This window comes from Oncorhynchus kisutch, linkage group LG18, assembly GCF_002021735.2.
Source record: "Oncorhynchus kisutch isolate 150728-3 linkage group LG18, Okis_V2, whole genome shotgun sequence".
In the NCBI taxonomy this organism is placed as follows: Eukaryota; Metazoa; Chordata; class Actinopteri; order Salmoniformes; family Salmonidae; genus Oncorhynchus; species Oncorhynchus kisutch.
Genome location: NC_034191.2, coordinates 21,012,845 through 21,035,805, shown reverse-complemented (window position 1 = coordinate 21,035,805; position 22,961 = coordinate 21,012,845). Strand labels below are relative to the sequence as shown.

Sequence of the window (22,961 nt, the reverse complement as noted above, 5' to 3'; positions counted from 1 at the left end):
TGGCAGCTTACTGTGACTGTTCTGAGTCAATTGTTACATAACTGAATGAGAACATCGTCTGATATGTCTAAAGACATAAACGGACTAACGAGCTGCTCCGAATTTCTTTGTTCCCTCATCTCTTTTCCCCCCAAACTCTTCAAGGGATGAGCAGCTTTTTCAGAAATGCATGGCACATCACTAATTATATTTTCCAATGAAAACACTCACTGAAGTTGATTTACCAACCTCTTCTATGGTGTCCCTACAGGAACACACTTCTGTTCAGATGCATGCAGCTTCTTGTAAGATACACTATTTATTATTTGGCAGCTTACTGTGACTGTTCTGAGTCAATTGTTACATAACTGAATGAGAACATCGTCTGATATGTCTAAAGACATAAACGGACTAACGAGCTGCTCCGAATTTCTTTGTTCCCTCATCTCTTTTCCCCCCAAACTCTTCAAGGGATGAGCAGCTTTTTCAGAAATGCATGGCACATCACTAATTATATTTTCCAATGAAAACACTCACTGAAGTTGATTTACCAACCTCTTCTATGGTGTCCCTACAGGAACACACTTCTGTTTCGCCGCCCTCTCAATTTCATTTTGTTGCTCTGTTAGCGAAGTATACATTCTGGTCAGAATGACAGGAAGTGAAGGATTGGGGTGCCACATTAGTGTCGCACTGCTACAGGTCACATTACTCCAGACGATTGCTCCCCACCAGCTTGTACACAACTAAATCAAACTGCTTGAGTAGCTGATGCTGCTGAGGGAGATTTTTGGAAGGGGATATTTATCAGAAATGAAATGACCGCCTCTCTAAAATAATGGCAGACTTGGTAGAGAAGGAACACAGCGATATCATGGGCAGACAGCACCCAATCATATGCAGGGAGCCTCACAGAGGCAGGCAGGGATGGGGTTTTCTGAAAATTGCCTAGAATGTGTAGGGAAGGTTTTTGGCAAATTAGAATTAGGAGCTAAATTAGTAAATGTCTGCTAGAGACAATCTGTTCTCCAGAGTCAGCCAGAGAATCACTGTCCTCCACCCTCTCCTCACTTTCTCTCTCTCTCTCCCCCACCTGTGGACTAGCACCCCTCCCAGTTGTCTGTGAGGGAGGAGGGGGAGCTAAGGGTAGAATAAGCCCAGGTAGGGCCTCCATTACTAGACCCCAGGATGAAGATTTAGGTGTCAGGAGCCCAGCATCATGTATTGTAGATATCCCACTTGGGCGTCAGACCCTCAGTAACACAGGCTACAGAGACTCTGGGCGCCAGACAGCAAGTGAGAGCAGGAGTCAGGAATGTGTGTGTGTGTGTGTGTGCGTGCGTGCGTGCGTATTTCAGATACTGTACTTCCACAGAACAGATTCCAACCCCAAGTTGACCTCATAAATATCATAGTGTAGATCTCAGTTGAGTAATACATGTCATCACAGGAGGATTCAGATGTTAGATAGTAGAGGACAGTAGATCGACCTTAAGCACACAGTTGCTGTTGACCAGGAGGTTGCCAGGTTTGATGTCTCGATGTAAGATTCCAGCTGAGTGCAGGTACTTCAGTCCTACAGACAAAACACATGCCGGGAAGGATTCAGTTCCTTGTGTGAAGGTCCCACCCTGTTTTTTATCATGACGATTCAAACTGATATGTGTGTGAATATCACGTTTTAATGTTTGCAATGTGATCTGGGAGTGTGTGAGCGTGTCGGAGAGGTCTTACCTCGGAGGATCTGATAGAGAAACACTTTGACGTGGTCTGAGCTGAGGGGTTGAGGTGACACGATGATCTTATGGAGGTCACTCTGCATCAGTTCTGTCACCACATAGCTGGACGAGGAGTGGTCAAGGAAAACAACACCACAAAGACTACACAAATATTCTGCAGAGAAGAGCTAGCTAGGTAGTGAAGAGGGGTTAATGGAAGTAAGTGGGAATGGGTAGAGGAAAGACTATTCACAGTGTCTGTTCTGTTACATTCTAACCTACATAAAATGTTGCCAACCTAAATGGATGTTACTGACAGAGGTTGTTCCAATTCCTCTGCAAGTAGCAGCAGTACGGTATCGATCCATTGTCACAATGGGCTCCTGCTGTGAGTTTTAATAGACCTCTATGGTGGGGTCTCTATTTCCTTTCTTTCTGCCTCTTTCACACTCTCCTGGGAAAGACATTCAGGCAGCCCTGTTTTGCTCTCCCTCCTCAGTCATTCTGGCAGGGTAGACACGTAATACATTACACGTGGCATACCTGAACCACAGCACATAGAAACATCTCTGATAGAAACAACTTAATCCTGCCATCTAGCACTGTCAGCAGGCAGGCCAACTCCCAGAGCACACAGGCATCCCAGCCCAGCCGCGTGTGTGTGTGTGTGTGTGAGAGAGAGAGTGAGAATGATTAGAGCAGAGTGTGCGACACTGCCTCATCGATCCTCCACAGCTCAGGCAGGTACTTCTAACAAAAGCGCGCGCGCACACACACACACACACACTTCATCAATAAAGATGGGATTAAGCTACTTGTGGCATGAAATCAGAAGAGGAACAGAAAAGGCCGTGCACACACACACCACACCAGGAAGGTTGAGGCTACATACCCGCTCGTGCACACACCTGAAACACACTCACACACAGCCGCAGCCAGTTGGAGAAGGCTGAAGACATTGGGTGCCTTGTGCTCCGTTGGGTCCTCGCCTCCATGCAGACCCCCCCCCCATGTCAGCTGCTCAACAACTCCCACTCTTTTACAGCCATTTTTTGTTAGCTGACGCCAATGGTGACAGCTAGACCTCCTGGGGTCTGACACATAACGAAAAATACATTACAGAAACACTTTACAATTTACATACATTTTAAAACAATAACAGACATTACAGACATACACAATTTCAGTGCATTCGGTAACTATTCAGAGCCCTTCCCTTTTTCCACATTGTTATGAAATACTTTTTCTAAAATGGATAAATATAAAATGTTCCTCAGCAATCTTCACACAATGCCCCATAATAAGAAAGCAAAAACTGTTCTTTAGAAAATGTAAAAAATGTATTAAAAATAAAAAATTGAAATACCGTATTTACATAAGTATTCAAACCCTTTGCTATGAGACTCAAAAATTGAGCTCAGGTGCATCCTGTTTCCATTGATCATCCTTGATGTTTCTACAACTTGGAGTCCATCTGCGGTACATTCAATTGATTGGACAGGATTTGGAAAGGCATACACCTGTCTATATAAAAGGTCCCACAGTTAACAGTGCATGTCAGAACAAAAACCAAGTCATGAGGTAGAAGGAATTGTCTGTAGAGCTCCGAGACAGGATTGTGTCGAGGCACAGATCTGGGGAAGGGTACCAAAAGATTTCTGCATTGAAAGTCCCCAAGAACACAGTGGCCTCCATCATTCTTAAATGGAAGTTTGGAACCACCAGGACTCTTCCTAGAGCTGGCCGCCTGGCCAGACTAAGCAATCAAGGGAGAAGGGCCTTGGTCAGGGAAGTGACCATGAACCTGATGGTCACTTTGACAGAGCTCCAGAGTTCCTCTGTGGAGATGGGAGAAGGACAACCATTTCTGCAGCACTCCACCAATAAGGCCTTTATGGTAGAGTGCCAGACGTATGCCACTCCTCGGTAAAAGGCACAACAGCCTACTTGGAGTTTGCCAAAAGGTACCTAAAGGATTCTCATATTATGAGAAACAAGATTCTCTGGTCTGATGAAACCAAGATTGAACTCTTTGGCCTGAATGCCAAGAGTCACGTCTGGAGGAAATCTGGCACCATCCCTATGGTGAAGCATAGTGGTGGCAGCATCATGCTGTGGGGATGTTTTTCAGTGGCAGGGACTGGGAGACTTGTCAGGATCGAGAGAAAGATGAACGGAGCAAAGTACAGAGAGATCCTTATGAAAACCTGCTCCAGATTGCTCACATTCCAACAGGACAGCGACCCTAAGCACACAGCCAAGACAATGCAGGAGTGGCTTCAGGGAAAAATCTCTGAATGTTCTTGACTGGCCCAGCCAGAGCCCGGACTTGAACCCGATCGAACATCTCTGGAGAGACCTGAATATAGATGTGCAGCGACGCTCCCCATCCAACCTGACATAGCTTGAGAGGATCCGCAGAGAGGAATGGGAGAAACTCTCATTGAAGCATGCTGCCAAACTTGTTTCAACAAAGTACTGAGTAAAGGGTCTAAATACTTATATAACTGTGATATTTCTAAAAACCTGTTTTTGCTTTGTCATTTTGGGGCATTGTGTGTAGATAGATAATACGATGTTGGAATAAGGCTGTAACGTAACAAAATGTGGGAAAAGTCAAGGGACTGAATACTTTCTGAATGCATTGTACATACATATACTATACTACATATACATGTGCCTTAACCCGTCACCCCTCCTTGTCTTATCACTCGCCTCACACACACACACACACACACACACACACACACACACACACACTCCCTCCCTCTATCACAAGGCCTCTCCCTTGCATACTACGATCCCATCCCCTCTGCTAGCGTCTCTCACACATGGAGGAGATAAGAGCCAACCGGACACACCACAGTGGAGAACATGAGGCCCAGGGGCCAACCCATCTATCTGGCCTCGGCACAGCTCCTGATGCTTCCTTTCTGCTTGATAAAACAAAACGCTTAATTACCACTCAGCGTCTCACCGACAGCACTGTGTGCATGTCTACTTCAACAAGAGACATGCACGGTTTAGCCTTAAACATTTATTAATAATTCATGTTTTGTTACATTGGTCTAAATTTAGAGCCAAGCCAAATTGGGAGCAAATTGCATTTCGCTATGCATCCATGTCATCTCAAAGAGACAATGACTAATAACGACAACATATATTTTCCATAATAGTTGTAAAATCCCACGCAAGTGGTGGGACAATCCATGGATGAAACAACTCATTGCCAATTGAAATTTGCCAAATTGTCAGGAAATAACCCAGCAAAGCCCAGGAGTCCCTTAATTGTATCAGTGACAAGGCAGGGAACAGATTACTTTTGTCCTGCCTCTAATACTGTATAATTATCCTCACGCAAATCTGCATGCTTGATTCCTCCACTGAAATTCAAACTACACTCTTTCCTCTGAGTCCCATGCTCGCTCGGTGGTGGTTGACTCTCTCTCTCTGCTGTGGTGACAATAACAAGGCTCTCTCTTTCTCCGGGTAAAAAGGCATGCCCTGATGGTGAGTGAGCGAGCGAGCGAGTGCGAGAACACCAGCCACTGGGGCTCTGGACACCTCGTCATTCAGAGGAGTGATGGAGATGGAGCAGAGAAACGTGTGAAGAGAGGAATGGTTTGGAATCTGGGGATCAGTTTCTGTTATAAGAATGGAGTGTGCAGCATATCCAGTATTATTGTGTGTATGGACTTTAGTTGGGTTAATCTGTATAGGGTATGGCACCCCAGGCCTGCCCACCTGTGCGCAATCATTCCCCTTTTAACCATGTGACCTGGTGCTGAACACACGCCCAGAGGGCTCTGGTTACCTGTTACTATACCAAGCAACACATCCAAGAAGTGGGAAGTGGCAGAGAGGCACCTGGGATCTGCTGTATGTCAGGGAGCCAACCCTCCCCCTCCCTGCATGACTAACCCACAGAAGAGAGGATGTGGAGCAAGAGGCAAAGTACTAATGTAAACACACGTTGGCAAGGTGAGGTAAGGGGAAACCTAAGAGACATTTTAAGACCTCTTGTGGTTTTCCCTGTTTAAATGACAGTAGGCAATTAAGGTCACAGTTAGGACACTAAAGAGGCCTTTCTACTGACTGAAAAACTTCAAAAGAAAGATGCCCAGGGTCCCTGCTCATCTGCGTGAACGTGCCTTAGACATGCTGCAAGGAGGCATGAGGACTGCAGATGTGGCCAGGGCAATAAATTGCAATGTCAGTACTGTGAGACGCCTAAGACAGGGCTACAGGGAGACAGGATGGACAGCTGATCGTCCTCGCAGTGGCAGACCACGTGTAACACCTGCACAGGATCGGTACATCCGAACTTCGCACCTGCAGGACAGGTACAGAATGACAACAACTGCCCGAGCTACACCAGGAACGCACAATCCCTCCATCAGTGCCCAGACTGTCCGCAATAGGCTGAGAGAGGCTGGACTGATGGCTTGTAGGCCTGTTGTAAGGCAGGTCCTCACAAGACATCACCAGCAACAACATCGCCTATGGGCACAAACCCACCGTCACTGGACCAGACAGGACTGGCAAAAAAGTGCTCTTCACTGACGAGTCTCTCACTGACGAGTCTCGGTTTTGTCTCACCAGAGGTGATGGTCGGATTCGCGTTTATAGTCAAAGAAATTAGCGTTACACCGAGGCCTGTACTTTGGAGAGAGATCGATTTGGAGGTGGAGGGTCCGTGATGGTCTGGGGCGGTGTGTCACGGCATCATCGGACTGAGCTTGTTGTTGCTACTTTTTGCGTTATAGGGAAGACATATTCCTCACTCATGTGGTACCCTTCCTGCAGACTCATCCTGACATGACCCTCCAGCATGACAATGCTACCAGCCATACTGCTCCTTCTGTGCATGATTTCCTGCAAGACAGGAATGGCAGTGTTCTGCCATGGCCAGCAAAGAACCTGGATCTCAATCCCATTGAGTACGTCTGGGACCTGTTGGATCAGAGGGTGAGGGCTAGGGACATTCCCCCCAGAAATGTCCAGGAACTTGCAGGTGCCTTGGTGGAAGGTGCCATCTCACAGCAAGAACTGGCAAATCTGGTGCAGTCCATGAGGAGGAGATGCACTGCAGTACTTAATGCAGCTGATGGCCACACCAGATACTGACTGTTAATTTTGATATGGACTGCCCCCTTTGTTCAGGGACACATTATTCCATTTGTTAGTCACGTCTGTGGAACTTGTTCAGTTTGTCTCAGTTGTTGAATCTTATGTTCATGTAAATATTTACACGTTAAGTTTGCTGAAAATAAACGCAGTTGACAGTGAGAAGACATTTCTTTTTTTGTTGAGTTTATATCGCTCAGTGCATTGGGGTGAGTCATTTTGTTTTATGATGAAAAGTCAAGCACATCCATTTATTTCATAAAGCACCTGCAACGTCTTCCTGAATCCAAATGTACATTTAATCTAATTGCCTGTGAGTGTCTCTCCTTCCCTTATTGTTGCCGTGCATCAGGCTGTAATCATCACATCTTCCTGTGTGTCACGTTCTGACCTTAGTTCTGTTGTTATGTCTTGGTTTTAGTATGGTCAGGGCGTGAGTTGGGTGGGTTGTCTATGTTCCTTTTTCTTTGTTTTGGGATTTCTGTGTTTGGCCTGGTATGGTTCTGAGGCAGCTGTCAATCGTTGTCCCTGATTGAGAACCATACTTAGGTAGCCTAATTTCACTTTTGAGTTGTGGGTGATTGTTTCCTGTTGTAATGTTTGTTTCACATTTCAGGACTGTTTCGGTTTTCGTTTGTATCATTCACTTTGTTATTTTGTATTCAGTTTAATGAACTAAAATGGACACTTACCACGCTGCACATTGGTCCGATCTCTCCTACTCCTCCTCAGAGGAGGATGAAAAAACCTGTTACACTGTGTCAGGAGCAGTTTAATCATTATCAGGCTGTAATCATCACGTCTTCCTGTGTCAGGAGCAGTTGAATCATTATCAGGCTGCACAGGCCTGGCTGTGTGTGTTTGTATAGAAGAGTGTATTCAGTTTAATATGCTACCTGATTAAAAACACCCCCTCTACATAATAACCAGCGTGTAGATCTGGGGAGATGACATTCATATTCCTGTTCTGACAGAGCAGACCAAGACGGAGAACAGACCAGCCTACAGTACTCTGCCGTGGGTGCTTAATAAACACATATGCATGCACAAACAGATACACACACACACAAAGACAGAAGGCGTGTCAGACCTCTCGCTCCCGCTCATTCATAAATGCACGCAAGCAACTTCAGCAGAGACCTTAATACTAAAATAGGTACAGTCACTTCCGGAACAGCAAATGACTCACTATATCTGACACATGGATGCAGTCAGTCCTGAGTCAAACACACCACACTACTCTGAGATAGAGAGCCTATTCAGATTAGCCACCCATTTCCAGACTCTGTATTTCAGCAGGATAATTTAATTTTCAGAGGGGGTATTTATAGGAATTCAAAGAAATAGAAAGAGCAGTGGGCAACCAAACCTAAGCACGGTGATTGTGGATAGACTCAATATCCAAGTCATTTCCTGACAATGTGTAACTCCCCATAACAGACTTCTCAAAAGCAGGCAGGCATGTGGTTTCCCTGAATGTGCTCTTTCTTTCTCTTGGTAGGTTGTGATAGCCCCATGCCATGTTACATTGAGGGCTATATACAGCCTGTTGTTGTGCCAGTAATTCACTAGCCTTCCTCGATGTGTGTGTGTGTGGTAATGAACATAGGAGTGCCATGGTAAAGATATTGAGACACGTTGGCTCAGATAACTCTGGAGATAACACTCAGTGGAAGACAGTGAAGTAGTTGTTAGTCAGGACTAGTAGGGGTGTTGGTAGGTGGGAAAATGTTAACCTCTCAAATCAGGCTGGAAAATGAGATGAGGGGACGCTAACCCCCTACAAAAGTACACCCAAGAAAAACAGCGTGCACACCAAAACCCACAGAGGAAATGCTTACAAGTTAGCAGAGCTACCGGCCTCAGCCCCTACCAGGGCTCTAAACTACAACCAATTTGGTGACATTTGTGATTATTTTTTCTGCGCGACCAAGCTCATCATTAAGCTCCGGACCCTGGGACTGAAAACCTCCCTCTGCAACTGGATCCTAGATTTCCTAACAGGCCGCACCCAGGTGGTGAGGGTAGAAAACAACACATCCGCCACGCTGACCCTCAACATGGGGCCTCTCGGGTGCGTGGTTAGTCCCCTCCTGTAGTCTCTGTTCACCCAACCCCATCATTAAGTTTGCTGACGACACAACGGTGGTAGGCCTGATCACCAATGACGATGAGACAGCCTTTAGAGAGGAGGTCAGTGACCTGGCAGTCTGGTGCCAGGACACTGACCTTTCCCACAACGTCAGCAAACAAAGGAGCTGATCGTGGACTACAGAAAACAGAAGGCTGAGCACGCCCTCATCCACAGGACTGTAGTGGAGCCGGACGAGAGCTTCAAGTTCCTCATATCCACATAACTAAGTATACATACAATGTCAGAGGCTGACGCATGCTGAACGTGGTACTAGAGAGAGCTCGGTTGTTTTTGAAAATTTCTGAAAAAGTTTTTTCTTGAGAAAACAAATATTTACTAGCCTACCTTTTTCATGTAGATCCCGTGACGTGGTTATCCTCAGTTTCTGGAACCACTACTATCTGTCCTGGGATACTGCCAAACCCTAAAAACCTGCTGCTTGGTAAAGTGGTTAGCTTAGCTGCTCGTTATGAAGCTAGCCAGGTTTCCTTGACAGTTTGAACACCGCCCTCGATACGGTTAGCCCTTGCGGCTGGTACTGCGGATATTTCTGGGCTTGTGGCTGTTTACATCCCAGCTGTTTGTTGCCGTTTCCGTCGGCCCTGAGAGCTGTGCTGGCTGGAACTGCGTTGAGTACCAGTGTTAGCCTACGCTGCTACAATGACAAAGAACAAAGCCTAAAGTCTTTTCAATTGTTGCATGTTTAATTTCGATTTTTGTTCGGTGTAGAATGACTATGCATGCGGATGATTAAACATGTCAGCACCCAAAGCCACTCAAATTATAAATAAGGAGTTGCAGTCAGTATAAAAATGGGGGATAAATAATAAACTGGTCATAAATAGAGCTAAAACTAAAAGCATTGTATTTGTTTTACAACATTCTCTAAAACCTAAACCTCAACTGGAATTGTGTAGAAATGGTGTGACCATTGAGCAAGTTGAGTAAGCTAAACTGCTAGGTATAACATTGGATGGTCAATGATCATGGCCAAGTCATATTGACAAAGTTGTTGTGAAGATGGGGAGGGGTATGTCTGTTATAAAAAAAAATGTTAGGTATTCTTTACACAATTCAACTGTACTAGTCGTTCAAGCTCTGGTCTTGTCCCATCTTGATTACTCTCTGGTAATATGGTCAAGTGCAGCAAAGAAAGACCTAACAAAGCTGCAGCTGGTTCAAAACAGAAGCAGCACACCTTGCCATTAACTGCACATACAGAACTAATATCAACAACATGCATGCCAGTCTTTCCTGGCTGAGGGTTGATGAGAGACTAACTGCAGCAAATCTTGTTTTTGTGAGAAATATTATTGTATTGACATTTCCAAACTGTCTGTATAATCAACTTACATACAGCTCTGAAAGACATACTTACCCTACCAGACATGCCGCTAGGAGTCTCTTCATAGTCCCCAAATCCAGAACGAATTCAAGGCAACGCACAGTATTATATAGAGCCCTGATCAACTCACTTCCACCTGAAATTACTCAAGCAACAGCATAATTTGTATTAAAAAAAAAACAAATAAAACACCTCACCTAGTTATGTCTATGTTAATGATTTTAAATGCCTAAATTGTAATGTGTATTTTTCTTTCTGCATTGTTGGGAAGGGCCGTAAATAAGCATTTCCCTGTTTGTCTACACCTGTTGTTTATGAAGCATGTGACAAATACATTTGATTTGATAATAATTGTTGTAATGATAAGGCTTCACTGTACTGTTATTTCCAGTGGTGGAAAAAGTACTCAAATGTCAATATGTAGTAAAAGTAAAACATACCTTAACAGAAAATGACTCAAGTGAAAGTACAGATACCCCAAAAACAACTTATGTAGCACTTTAAAGTATTTTTACTTAAATACTTCACACCACTGGTTATTTCCAAGCACCAAAAAGATATGCACCATTAATGCAGCAAAAACAGTTTGCTTCAAGCCCAACCAGGTCCAAATCTGACCCATATTACCGGGGCAACATTTTTGTCTTCCTATAGTGGATCGCCGGGACTGCATTTTACATTCATAAACCATGTCATGGGCCATTCTAAAACGACTTGTACTTATTCAGTGATGTTACCTGGTGTTGTACCGGAAGGCCTGTCGGCTTGAAGTGCTTCCTACTAGTTATCACGATCGGTAGCTAACGTGGCCTACATAAGAAATAATTCATATTGACAGCCATCTAGATGTGCCCTTAATTAATTGACCAAAATTGGCAACCAGTTAAATCTTGAGGACCAGAATGTTGACCGCAGGGCCATACAAGTAGCAAAATAGTTGGCAAGAGATGTTTTATGTGCCAATTCTGTGGCACGTGGTTTATGAACTGACACATAAAACAACGATTGCGAGTTTTTCAATTTAAATTGTTATAAAAAATTCTTGCCACAAACAGAATGTTATGTATTTGGGACATTCAACCATCTCAGCTCTGCAGATTTTGCTACGAAGAGAAAGAATTATTAGATCCCTTATTTTGGTATTGCCCCTATGTAGCTTGTTTCTGGTCACAGGTTCAGGAATGGCTGATAAATCACAACATTTATCTAAAATTAACCCTACAAATAGCCACTGTCAAGAGATTTGGAAAACCATAGTCAATCAATCAACAATATAACAATACTTTTAGTAAAAATATTTATCTTTAACTTACAATCTGTAGATACTATGTAATTTGTCAGGTTCGGAATTTCTGTGAAACATCAAATTAGTCAGGTTGGGAATTTCTGTGAAACATCACAGCAGTTAAAAAATATATGGCACATGGAAATCATAAAGAGGGCAGTTTACAGATATAGGTGTGATGGACTAGAGTAGCTGAGGGGTGGGTTTATGGAGATAGGTGGGATGGACTAAGAGTAGCTGAGGGGTGGGTTTATGGAGATAGGTGGGATGGACTAAGAGTAGCTGAGGGGTGGGTTTATGGAGATAGGTGGGATGGACTAAGAGTAGCTGAGGGGTGGGTTTATGGAGATAGGTGGGATGGACTAAGAGTAGCTGAGGGGTGGGTTTATGGAGATAGGTGGGATGGACTAAGAGTAGCTGAGGGGTGGGTTTATGGAGATAGGTGGGATGGACTAAGAGTAGCTGAGGGGTGGGTTTATGGAGATAGGTGGGATGGACTAAGAGTAGCTGAGGGGTGGGTTTATGGAGATAGGTGGGATGGACTAAGAGTAGCTGAGGGGTGGGTTTATGGAGATAGGTGGGATGGACTAAGAGTAGCTGAGGGGTGGGTTTATGGAGATAGGTGGGATGGACTAAGAGTAGCTGAGGGGTGGGTTTATGGAGATAGGTGGGATGGACTAAGAGTAGCTGAGGGGTGGGTTTATGGAGATAGGTGGGATGGACTAAGAGTAGCTGAGGGGTGGGTTTATGGAGATAGGTGGGATGGACTAAGAGTAGCTGAGGGGTGGGTTTATGGAGATAGGTGGGATGGACTAAGAGTAGCTGAGGGGTGGGTTTATGGAGATAGGTGTGATGGACTAGAGTAGCTGAGGGGTGGGTTTATGGAGATAGGTGGGATGGACTAAGAGTAGCTGAGGGGTGGGTTTATGGAGATAGGTGGGATGGACTAAGAGTAGCTGAGGGGTGGGTTTATGGAGATAGGTGGGATGGACTAAGAGTAGCTGAGGGGTGGGTTTATGGAGATAGGTGGGATGGACTAAGAGTAGCTGAGGGGTGGGTTTATGGAGATAGGTGGGATGGACTAAGAGTAGCTGAGGGGTGGGTTTATGGAGATAGGTGTGATGGACTAGAGTAGCTGAGGGGTGGGTTTATGGAGATAGGTGGGATGGACTAAGAGTAGCTGAGGGGTGGGTTTATGGAGATAGGTGGGATGGACTAAGAGTAGCTGAGGGGTGGGTTTATGGAGATAGGTGGGATGGACTAAGAGTAGCTGAGGGGTGGGTTTATGGAGATAGGTGGGATGGACTAAGAGTAGCTGAGGGGTGGGTTTATGGAGATAGGTGGGATGGACTAAGAGTAGCTGAGGGGTGGGTTTATGGAGATAGGTGTGATGGACTAGAGTAGCTGAGGGGTGGGTTTATGGAGATAGGTGGGATGGACTAGAGTAGCTGAGGGGTGGGTTTATGGAGATAGGTGGGATGGACTAAGAGTAGCTGAGGGGTGGGTTTATGGAGATAGGTGGGATGGACTAAGAGTAGCTGAGGGGTGGGTTTATGGAGATAGGTGGGATGGACTAAGAGTAGCTGAGGGGTGGGTTTATGGAGATAGGTGGGATGGACTAAGAGTAGCTGAGGGGTGGGTTTATGGAGATAGGTGGGATGGACTAAGAGTAGCTGAGGGGTGGGTTTATGGAGATAGGTGGGATGGACTAAGAGTAGCTGAGGGGTGGCTTTATGGAGATAGGTGGGATGGACTAAGAGTAGCTGAGGGGTGGGTTTATGGAGATAGGTGGGATGGACTAAGAGTAGCTGAGGGGTGGGTTTATGGAGATAGGTGGGATGGACTAAGAGTAGCTGAGGGGTGGGTTTATGGAGATAGGTGGGATGGACTAAGAGTAGCTGAGGGGTGGGTTTATGGAGATAGGTGGGATGGACTAGAGTAGCTGAGGGGTGGGTTTATGGAGATAGGTGGGATGGACTAAGAGTAGCTGAGGGGTGGGTTTATGGAGATAGGTGGGATGGACTAAGAGTAGCTGAGGGGTGGGTTTATGGAGATAGGTGGGATGGACTAAGAGTAGCTGAGGGGTGGGTTTATGGAGATAGGTGGGATGGACTAAGAGTAGCTGAGGGGTGGGTTTATGGAGATAGGTGGGATGGACTAAGAGTAGCTGAGGGGTGGGTTTATGGAGATAGGTGGGATGGACTGAGAGTAGCTGAGGGGTGGGTTTATGGAGATAGGTGGGATGGACTAAGAGTAGCTGAGGGGTGGGTTTATGGAGATAGGTGGGATGGACTAAGAGTAGCTGAGGGGTGGGTTTATGGAGATAGGTGGGATGGACTGAGAGTAGCTGAGGGGTGGGTTTATGGAGATAGGTGGGATGGACTAAGAGTAGCTGAGGGGTGGGTTTATGGAGATAGGTGGGATGGACTAAGAGTAGCTGAGGGGTGGGTTTATGGAGATAGGTGGGATGGACTGAGAGTAGCTGAGGGGTGGGTTTATGGAGATAGGTGGGATGGACTAAGAGTAGCTGAGGGGTGGGTTTAAAAGCTCATGTTCTATAATAGTTATACATTGGTGTTTAGTCATAAGTACCATCTATCTAGATATAATGTAACTACCGTAAAAAAGTAAAATGTGTCCAGAATGTACATGTAACAACAAAAGAAAAAGCAGTAAAATTAAGTTTATTTTTGTCCCCCCAAAAATGTGATAATGAAACCGAAGAAAAAGAACACAGCTTAATCAACACTGTCCAACCTATAGCAGAGCGCTTTCCACACGCCCACTCCTTTCCACACGCCCACTCCTTACCTTTTCGACACACCACTTTCCCATACTCAGGTCGCTTAATTGGGATGCAGCTAACGCCTTCTCCAACAGAAAATTGTGCTTTTACACAATGTACAAAACTTATATTCTACTAATTACTTTGTCATTTCAATGACAGGTATTCATATCAACATTTTAGTTTTTCTAATAAATTAATGTCTTTACGTTATTACATATTAGTTTCTAGGGCACAACAATATAGGCTGTATCTAAATCAATAAAAAAAATTGTATTTTCTGATACTCCTAAATTTAATGTGGTGCTCCTAACTTTTTTAAGTTGGGCGCACCAGTGCTACCAATGATTTTTTTAAATTTTTATTTAGAGCCCTGACCCCTACACACTCATGCATCCGTAATGGCAGCCTTCTTCCTTCGCAGGATGCAAGCAGCAGCAGAGTAGTGTGTGTGTGTTTCTGTCAATGAAGGCTCCTCAGAGGAGGAAGGGGACAACCATGCTCCTCAGTGAATTTCATAAAAAAGGTCAATTGTAAAACATTTAAAAAGTAAACCTTTTTAGATAAAACTATACTAAATATATTCACGTCACCAAACAATTGATTAAAACATACTGTTTGCAATGAAGGTCTACAGTAGCCTCAACAGCACTCCATAGGGTAGCACCATGGTGGAGCCAGAGGACAGCTAGCTTCCATCCTCCTCTGAGTACATCGACTTCAATACAAAACATAGGAGGCTCATGGTTCTCATCCCCTTCCATGGACTTACACAGTAATTACGTCCTCCAACCTTTCAGAGCTCTTGCAGCATGAACTGACATGTTTTGTATCCAATCAAAGGTACAATCTAGTACTGAAAGCATAAGTTATAGCTAGCTAGCACTGCAGTGCATAAAATGTGATGAGTAGTTGACTCAGAGAGAGAAAGACAATAGTTGAACAGTTTTAAACAAATACATTGTTTTTTTTTCACTTTCAGTTTTACTTACTTAGCTAGCAAATGCAGCTAGCTAGTTTAGCCTACTCAAACACCCTGTTCAAAAAGAGGGATGCTATGTTAGCTAGCTGGCTGTGACTATCCAACACAACACAAAAAAAGCTTCCAAGTTAAAGTGTTTGGTTTTACAAATGTATTGCCACCAGGGCCCGCCGGTGTTAGTTCTAAAACGCCTACTGACTGTATACTGTAACGTTTCTGCATGATTGTAGCGAGTTTAGTAACACGTTATTTCTATTAGCTATGTTGCCTATGCTATTACTTTAGCAGATATGGTGACAACGATGTAGGCTGTGTGTAGCGGTTATGATATGGTTTGGCTTGGAAAGTTTTTTTTGGCCTGGTCACATACAGCTGATGTGAAGTGCATTGAAGTTCACAAGCGAGGGGAAAAGGTGAGAGGAGGAGAGTGCATAGATGCGAGAAGGAATACAACGTGGCTGTTATGAAAGTGAACTGTGTTTACAGATGATCAGTGGTGTATTCATTCCGCCGATTTAAGTTGAAAAGCATTTCTTAAACGGAATGAAGTGGGGATAAACATACCTGAATTTGTCCAATAGAAACTCTTGTTTGCAACTGTTGGACTAATGATTACACCCTAAATCAGCTAGATGCAGGCAAGAGTGTGCAAAACGGTATTGAATGTGTCACTGTCTGTCCATGTGTTACTGTCTGTCACCTCAAATTATTTTTCTCTCGACATGTGTGCATCTAGGTTGTAGGCTAGGTTCTAGCAACATCAGGTATCACTGTTACATTGAACTGGGTGAATGGAATATGAATGACAGTCATCCAATATGCTGTATTAAAAACAAGGCCATGATCATGGAAAAAAAAAGAATTGTCCTCCCTCATCTTAACCTCTTGACGCCAGGGGACACTATTTTTATGTTTGGAAAAATAACGTTCCCAAAGTAAACGGCCTATTTCTCAGGACCAGATGCTAATATGCATATAATTGGCAGATTAGATCCAAAACTGTCAAAATATCATCTGTGAGTATAACAGAACTGATATTGCAAGCGAAACCCTGAGAAAAATCAAACCAGGAAGTGGCTTCTATTTTGAAAACTCCATGTTCCATAGCCTCCCATTGCTCCATTTAAAGGGATATCAACCAGATTCCTTTTCCTATCGCTTCCTCAACGTGTCAACAGTCTTCAGACATAGTTTCAGGCTTTTATTTTTAAGAATGACCACATTACATAAGTCGATAGGTAGGGGCTCTCAGAGTGAGTTGTGCGCAAAAAGAGAAAGGCAGCCATTGTTACTCCCGGTCCTAGTGAAAAGCCAACTGTCCCGGTTGATATATTATCGAATAGATATTTGAAAAACACCCTGAGGATTGATTATAAAAAACATCTGACATGTTTCTTTGGACATTATGGATATAATTTTGAATTTTTGTCTGCGTTGTCGTGACCGCTCTTTCCGGTGGATTACTGGGCATAACGCACCAAACTAACGGAGGTATTTGGATATAAAAAATATCTTTATGGAACAAAAAGAACATTTGTTGTCTAACTGGGAATCTCGTGAGTGAAAACATCTGAAGATCAAAGGCAAACGATTAATTTGATTGCTTTTCTGATTTGTGACCTGATGCTAAGTGTACTTATTGTTTTGTCGAGCGATCGATAAACTTACACAAACGCTTGTATTGCTTTCGCTGTAAAGCATAATTTCAAAATCTGAGACGACAGGTGGATTAACAAAAGGCTAAGCTGTGTGTTTCTAGTAATATTATTTGACTGTGGCGCTGTGCTATTCAGCGTTGCTGATGACAATTATCCCAGATCCGGTATGGGTGGTTCAGAGAGGTTAAACAGAAACGGAACCGACCGCCACTGGTGTGTGTGTGTATATGCGTGTGCCCCCCAGGATATACACAGAACAGGATAGTTATATCACAGAGGCCCAAGCTCCAACCCTACGACACTCTGATTCATTCATAGCTTTAGTGTTACGCTACGAAACAAAACATGAATGTTGTTTCTCACTCAAAAAATATAAACACAGAAAAATACAATTGAATTGGATTCATAGTGGAAAATCTACATCAGCAAAGGGAAAGTGGAGAAAAAGGGGCACAGAGAGCGAGAGAGAGAGCGAGAGAGCGAGCGAGAGAGAGAGCGAGAGAGAGAGAGAGAGAGAATGAGAGAGAGAGAGGGAGAGGAAGAAAATACATTTGACATACCTATTTCCAGGGCCTATTCCTGGTTTCCCTGCCTTCAAATAGACCGCTGCCTGAGTTCAATATGCCACCACTCCCCCAACACTCTCAAAGGCACAAATTGTCATGCACGTGAGCGCACAGCATATATTCCAGTTGTTGTTTATTCTAGTATCAAAAAGCACACAGAAATGCTGCTATACAGTACACTCATTAGGGCCTTCCATTGTGTGCTTTAAAGCAAGTCCAAAAGCAGCAGAATGTCACACAATTAAGAGTAAAGGGAATAATCACTCTGCCGAATGAGTAACAGCTAAAAATACAGAGGTAAATAAGCTAAGTGGGTTTTGTTGCTTCTTTTCTTTCTTTATTAATGAGAGATCAATTTCTCTCATAATTCACTAGAAAGACTGCCAAGACAGAACTAAAGAAAGTCCACTTGGTTTAGAGAGATGTAAACTAGAAATAAAGAAATGTAGTGAAGGGTTTATAAGAGCATATGGAGTGACCGGGAGCCAGTTCAATACAGGGGAGCAATGTGTAATTTGTTTGATTAAATTATATGCTAGATTACAGAGAAAGCTCGGAAAACCTCGAGCCTCATTCCTCCAATTCCAGTCCATAAAGGAAATATTAGAAATAAGAATGAAAACTAAATGGGACATCTCAGCATTTTACACTCCCTCCTTACCGCCCTCCTCATCCTCCTACACCCAAAAATAAACCAAGGAAAAGATAACTAAAAGGTGTCGGTGAGAGGCTTGTGCCTTTCCCTTCACCCTGAACATGCAGAATGGGAGCAGGCTCAACTCATTTTTCCAAAGCTACAGTATTCGGTCAGTCACTAGATACCAACTGATAGTGCTGTCGACTGATGAGGACCAATATGGGGGATAGCAGTGGGTAAACAAACAGCCAAATGACCCCCCTCCACCCAAACCACCTGTAAGACTGAAAACAAGACTGAGAAAGAGGTAGACGCCACCTGCCAGTAGATCACCCACCCATCTATCTCCCACTGAATCAGCAAGCTCAGCTCCTTTCCTCCGGTCTCCTCCCACGTCCCAATCATCACTCCTGGAAGCAAAATAATGTCAATGAGACAGGTCAGTAAAAACCTCACCATTTTAACAACCCCAGCAGACATAGACTTCCCTGGGCACAGGCGATAGAGAGAGTTTCTAAATCTGATAGGGGCCTTCCAGCAGGTAGCATAAAACTGGATCTGGACTGACACCATACATGCAGAGCCCACTTAGCAGCAATGACACAACACATCCCATCTAAACAACGCAAACAGATCAGATTTAATATACAGCAGACAAGTCTGTCCACTTTAACCTGTGGAAGGAGCCAGCAGCCAGGGAGATTCACTGATAGCTAACATAGCTGCTTAAACAAAATTGCATGGAATATGTGTAAGAAGTGGTTTTAAACTCCTACGATTGTGAGACTGGAAGGAAGGGGTTTGATGAATACAGGCCACATAAACGATGACACAGTGGCCAGTCTAAGGATACATTTCCTCAAAGTAGTCGATGTGTGGAGGCTGTAGGATGTCGAGAGCCGAGAGCACCTGCGGAGAGGAGAAGAGGTCAGGCACATCCGGAGGGAGGGGATGGAGAGAAGGATCAGAGAGAGAGTAAAGAGAATAGAGAGTAGGAAAGGACAGAGAGGAAGAGATGAGGGTGGGAGGTGACAGGGGGAAGAGAAAAAGAGGAACCAAGAGAGGGCAAGGAGGCTAGCCATCCACTCACATTATCATGTTTGAAGAAGCACAGCATCTTCAGCTCACGGAAGACCCTCTTACAGGAGACGAGGTTCTGGAAGACGTTGGGCATCTTTTTGAGGGCGACTCGCTTTCCATCCCGGGGGTCTGTCACTGACCTGGAGTGGAGGGAGAGGATCAGAGAATGAGACAAGACCCTCACAGACATCACACAGCAAGCTCCTGTCATAGCCTTGTATTTGATGGCCAGCCATATTTTCAGAGTGAGTGGCAATACAGTAAATGATTAAAAACATGAAAAACATACCATGAAAAAACTAGCAGTCTAAGAAATAATCAATATTAACAGTGCTAAGAGAGAAATAAGTGCAGTTCAGGTTAAACACTGCTTTGGTTACGCTACTGAAGGTACTATCATTTAAGCAGAGGTGCGATTTGGTTACACTACTAAGGTACTATCATCTTAGCAGGGGTGAAGTAACTGCAAACCCAGAAATACAAATACATCTCACACCAGGAAGGTCACATTCAGTGGTGTTCCTGTATTAAATAACAATATTTATTTACATTTTCCTTCAAATGAAATGTCTTCATAACAACCACCTAACCCCAGCCTTAAAAGGAAGATTAGTCCAAAGCATTTTACAATACCCATTAGCAGAAAACAGAAAGGTTGTGAAATAGAGGTTATTTATTTTAACTGAGACGGTGGTCATTGAGGCACACTGTGTAGTTTGTCAACATGCATCTAATCTAACATGGACCAGAACATCCTGAACCCTTGACACACACACACACACACAATTAAGTATGTACAGTACCAGTTAAAGTTTGGACACAACTACTCATTCAAGGGTTTTTCTTTATTTTTACTATTTTCTACATTGTGTAATAATAGTGAAGACATCAAAATCATGTATTAACCAAAAAAGTGTTAAACAACCCAAAATATGTTATATTTGATTTTCTTCAAAGTAGCCACCCTTTGCACACTCTTGGCATTCTCTCAACCAGCTTCATGAGGTAGTCATCTGGAATGCATTTCAATTAACATGTGTGCCTTGTAAAAATGCTTTTGAGCCAATCAGTTGTATTGTGACATGGTAGGGGGTATACAGAAGATAGCCCTATTTGGTAAAATACCAAGTCCATATTATGGCAAGAATAGCTCAAATAGGCAAAAAGAAACGACAGTCCATCATTACTTTAAGTCATGAAGGCCAGTTAATCTGGAAAACCATCAAGCGCTATGATGAAACTAGCTCTGAGGACCACCACAGAACTGGAAGACCTAGAGTTACCTCTGCTGCAAAGGATAAGTTCATTAGAGTTACCAGCCTCAGAAATTGCAGCCCAAATAAATGCTTCAGAGTTCAAGTAACAGAGACATCAACATCAACTGTTCAGAGGAGACAGCATGAATCAAGCCTTCATGGTCAAATTGCTGCAAAGAAACCAGTAAAGGACACCAATAATAAGAAGTGACTTGCTTGGGCAAAGAAACACGAGCAATGGATATTAGACCTATGGAAATCTGTCCTTTGGTCTGATGAGTCCAAATTTGAGATTTTTTGTTCAAACAGTTGTGTCTTTGTGAGATGCAGAGTAGGTGAAAGGATGATCTCAACATGTGTGGTTCCCACCGTAAAGCATGGAGGAGGAGGTGTTATGTTGTGGGGGTGCTTTGCTTGTGACACTGTCAGTGATTTATTTAGAATTCAAGGCAACTTAACCAGCATGGCTACTACAGCATTCTGCAGTGATACACCATCCCATCTGGTTTGCACTTAGTGGGAATATCATTTGTTTTTCAACAGGACAATGACACAACACACCTCCAATTGAGATGGTTTGGGATGAGTTAGACCGCAGAGTGAAGGAAAAGCAGACAACAAGTGCTCAGCATATGTGGGAACTCCTTCAAAACTTTTGGAAAAGCATTCCAGGTGAAGCTGGTTGAGAGAATGCCAAGCGTGTGCAAATCTGTCATCAAGGCAAATGGTGGCTATTTTGAAGAATCTAAAATATATATTTAGATTTGTTTAACACTTTGTTACTATATGATTCCATAGGTGTTATTTCATAGTTTTGATGTCTTCACTATTATTCTAAAATGTAGTAAAAATAAATGAAACCCCTTCAATGTGTAGGTATGTTTAAACTTTTGACTGGTACTGTATAAATCCACATAATCACTCAAATTATGTTTCAAAGGTAATGGTAATAAAAGTTATTAACAAATTGTGGAGACAAGAAGAAAGTGTGATCTGATAGAGAGAATATGGTAAATGGTTAACTGGATGAATTATTTGTTTAATTTATCATGCCTGCATTGATGCCGCAGATGGATCATTAGCAGACAGAGCAGAGAGCCATGTGAGTCAGACAGGCCAGACCACCCTTGGAACCCACATCTCACTTAAAGGACACAGACACGCACGTAGTCACAAACACACACACTTACGTACACTACAGCACCCCGCACAGTCGCACACAAACTCACATTCACCAACATACCCATGAATCCTCTCACTCAGACACACACACACTTCCAGGCCGAGAAATGAGAAGCATTAACCACCTTGAGGATCTCTCAAACCCTCACAGTTTTTAATCAGCAAGCCTTTTAGAGATGAAACGCTTTTCCAAAATAATATTATCCCCCACTTCAAACAGAGCAGGAAAAATAAACCCTAAAACCATAAGTTTAATCTAAGAAGAAAAGCCTGGTTCCACATATTATTTCCTTCCAGAATGGCCAGGAGGGAAAAATGTATCCATCAATTGTGGTTTGATTCAAACCTACAGCCAGATACCAAGCAGCAAGCCTTCTGATGTGGGTCGACAGGGTACCTGCTGATCAGGGCATCACTGGGAGAGTACAAGGAGGTGGGGGGGGGGGGGGGGGCCGTCTACGCACCGACAAGTTCAGAAGAGAGCAAAGGGAACCCCAGTTAGAACTCAGTGCTGAAGCCTGTCTGACCAAGCAGATCTTGTCATAAATACAACATACAGCAGACACTGCTGCTGAAACAGTCTGCATCTCTGGCAGAATCTTGATCTGTGTGGTTGAGACCTGTGTGCTGTGCCGCCTGCTATCCACTGCTCAAATCATGCAAGAATCAAATTCAATACTGCACGTCAGTGAGCGTAACATGTTTTTATAGTTGGCATTTTTAGGACAATATGAATATTTGAAATGTACCATATTGCTTTCACGGGGGTATTGAATATGAATTAATTTGCTAAAGCAATATCCCCACCTCCGTGGAGTAACCTACACACCTCCGTGGAGTAACCTACACACCTCCGTGGAGTAACCTACACACCTCCGTAGAGTAACCTACACACCTCCGTAGAGTAACCTACACACCTCCGTAGAGTAACCTACACACCTCCGTAGAGTAACCTACACACCTCCGTAGAGTAACCTACACACCTCCGTAGAGTAACCTACACACCTCCGTAGAGTAACCTACACACCTCCGTAGAGTAACCTACACACCTCCGTAGAGTAACCTACACACCTCCGTAGAGTAACCTACACACCTCCGTAGAGTAACCTACACACCTCCGTAGAGTAACCTACACACCTCCGTAGAGTAACCTACACACCTCCGTAGAGTAACCTACACACCTCCGTAGAGTAACCTACACACCTCCGTAGAGTAACCTACACACCT

At 43.8% G+C, this 22,961-nt stretch overlaps 1 protein-coding gene across 1 annotated transcript in view; it reads right to left on the bottom strand.

Annotated features, from left to right (window-relative positions):
• The window catches only part of LOC109909236 (serine/threonine-protein kinase NLK), a 94,904-nt gene that overhangs the window by 28,593 nt on the left and 43,350 nt on the right, over positions 1–22,961 (bottom strand). The window contains exons 2-5 of the mRNA XM_020508295.2: positions 19,307–19,436; positions 19,070–19,125; positions 1,714–1,820; positions 1,470–1,555 (exon numbers count right to left, since the gene is read on the bottom strand). Of these exons, the coding sequence (XP_020363884.1) occupies positions 1,470–1,555; positions 1,714–1,820; positions 19,070–19,125; positions 19,307–19,436 (379 nt within the window). The remainder of the gene's footprint in view (positions 1–1,469; positions 1,556–1,713; positions 1,821–19,069; positions 19,126–19,306; positions 19,437–22,961) is intronic.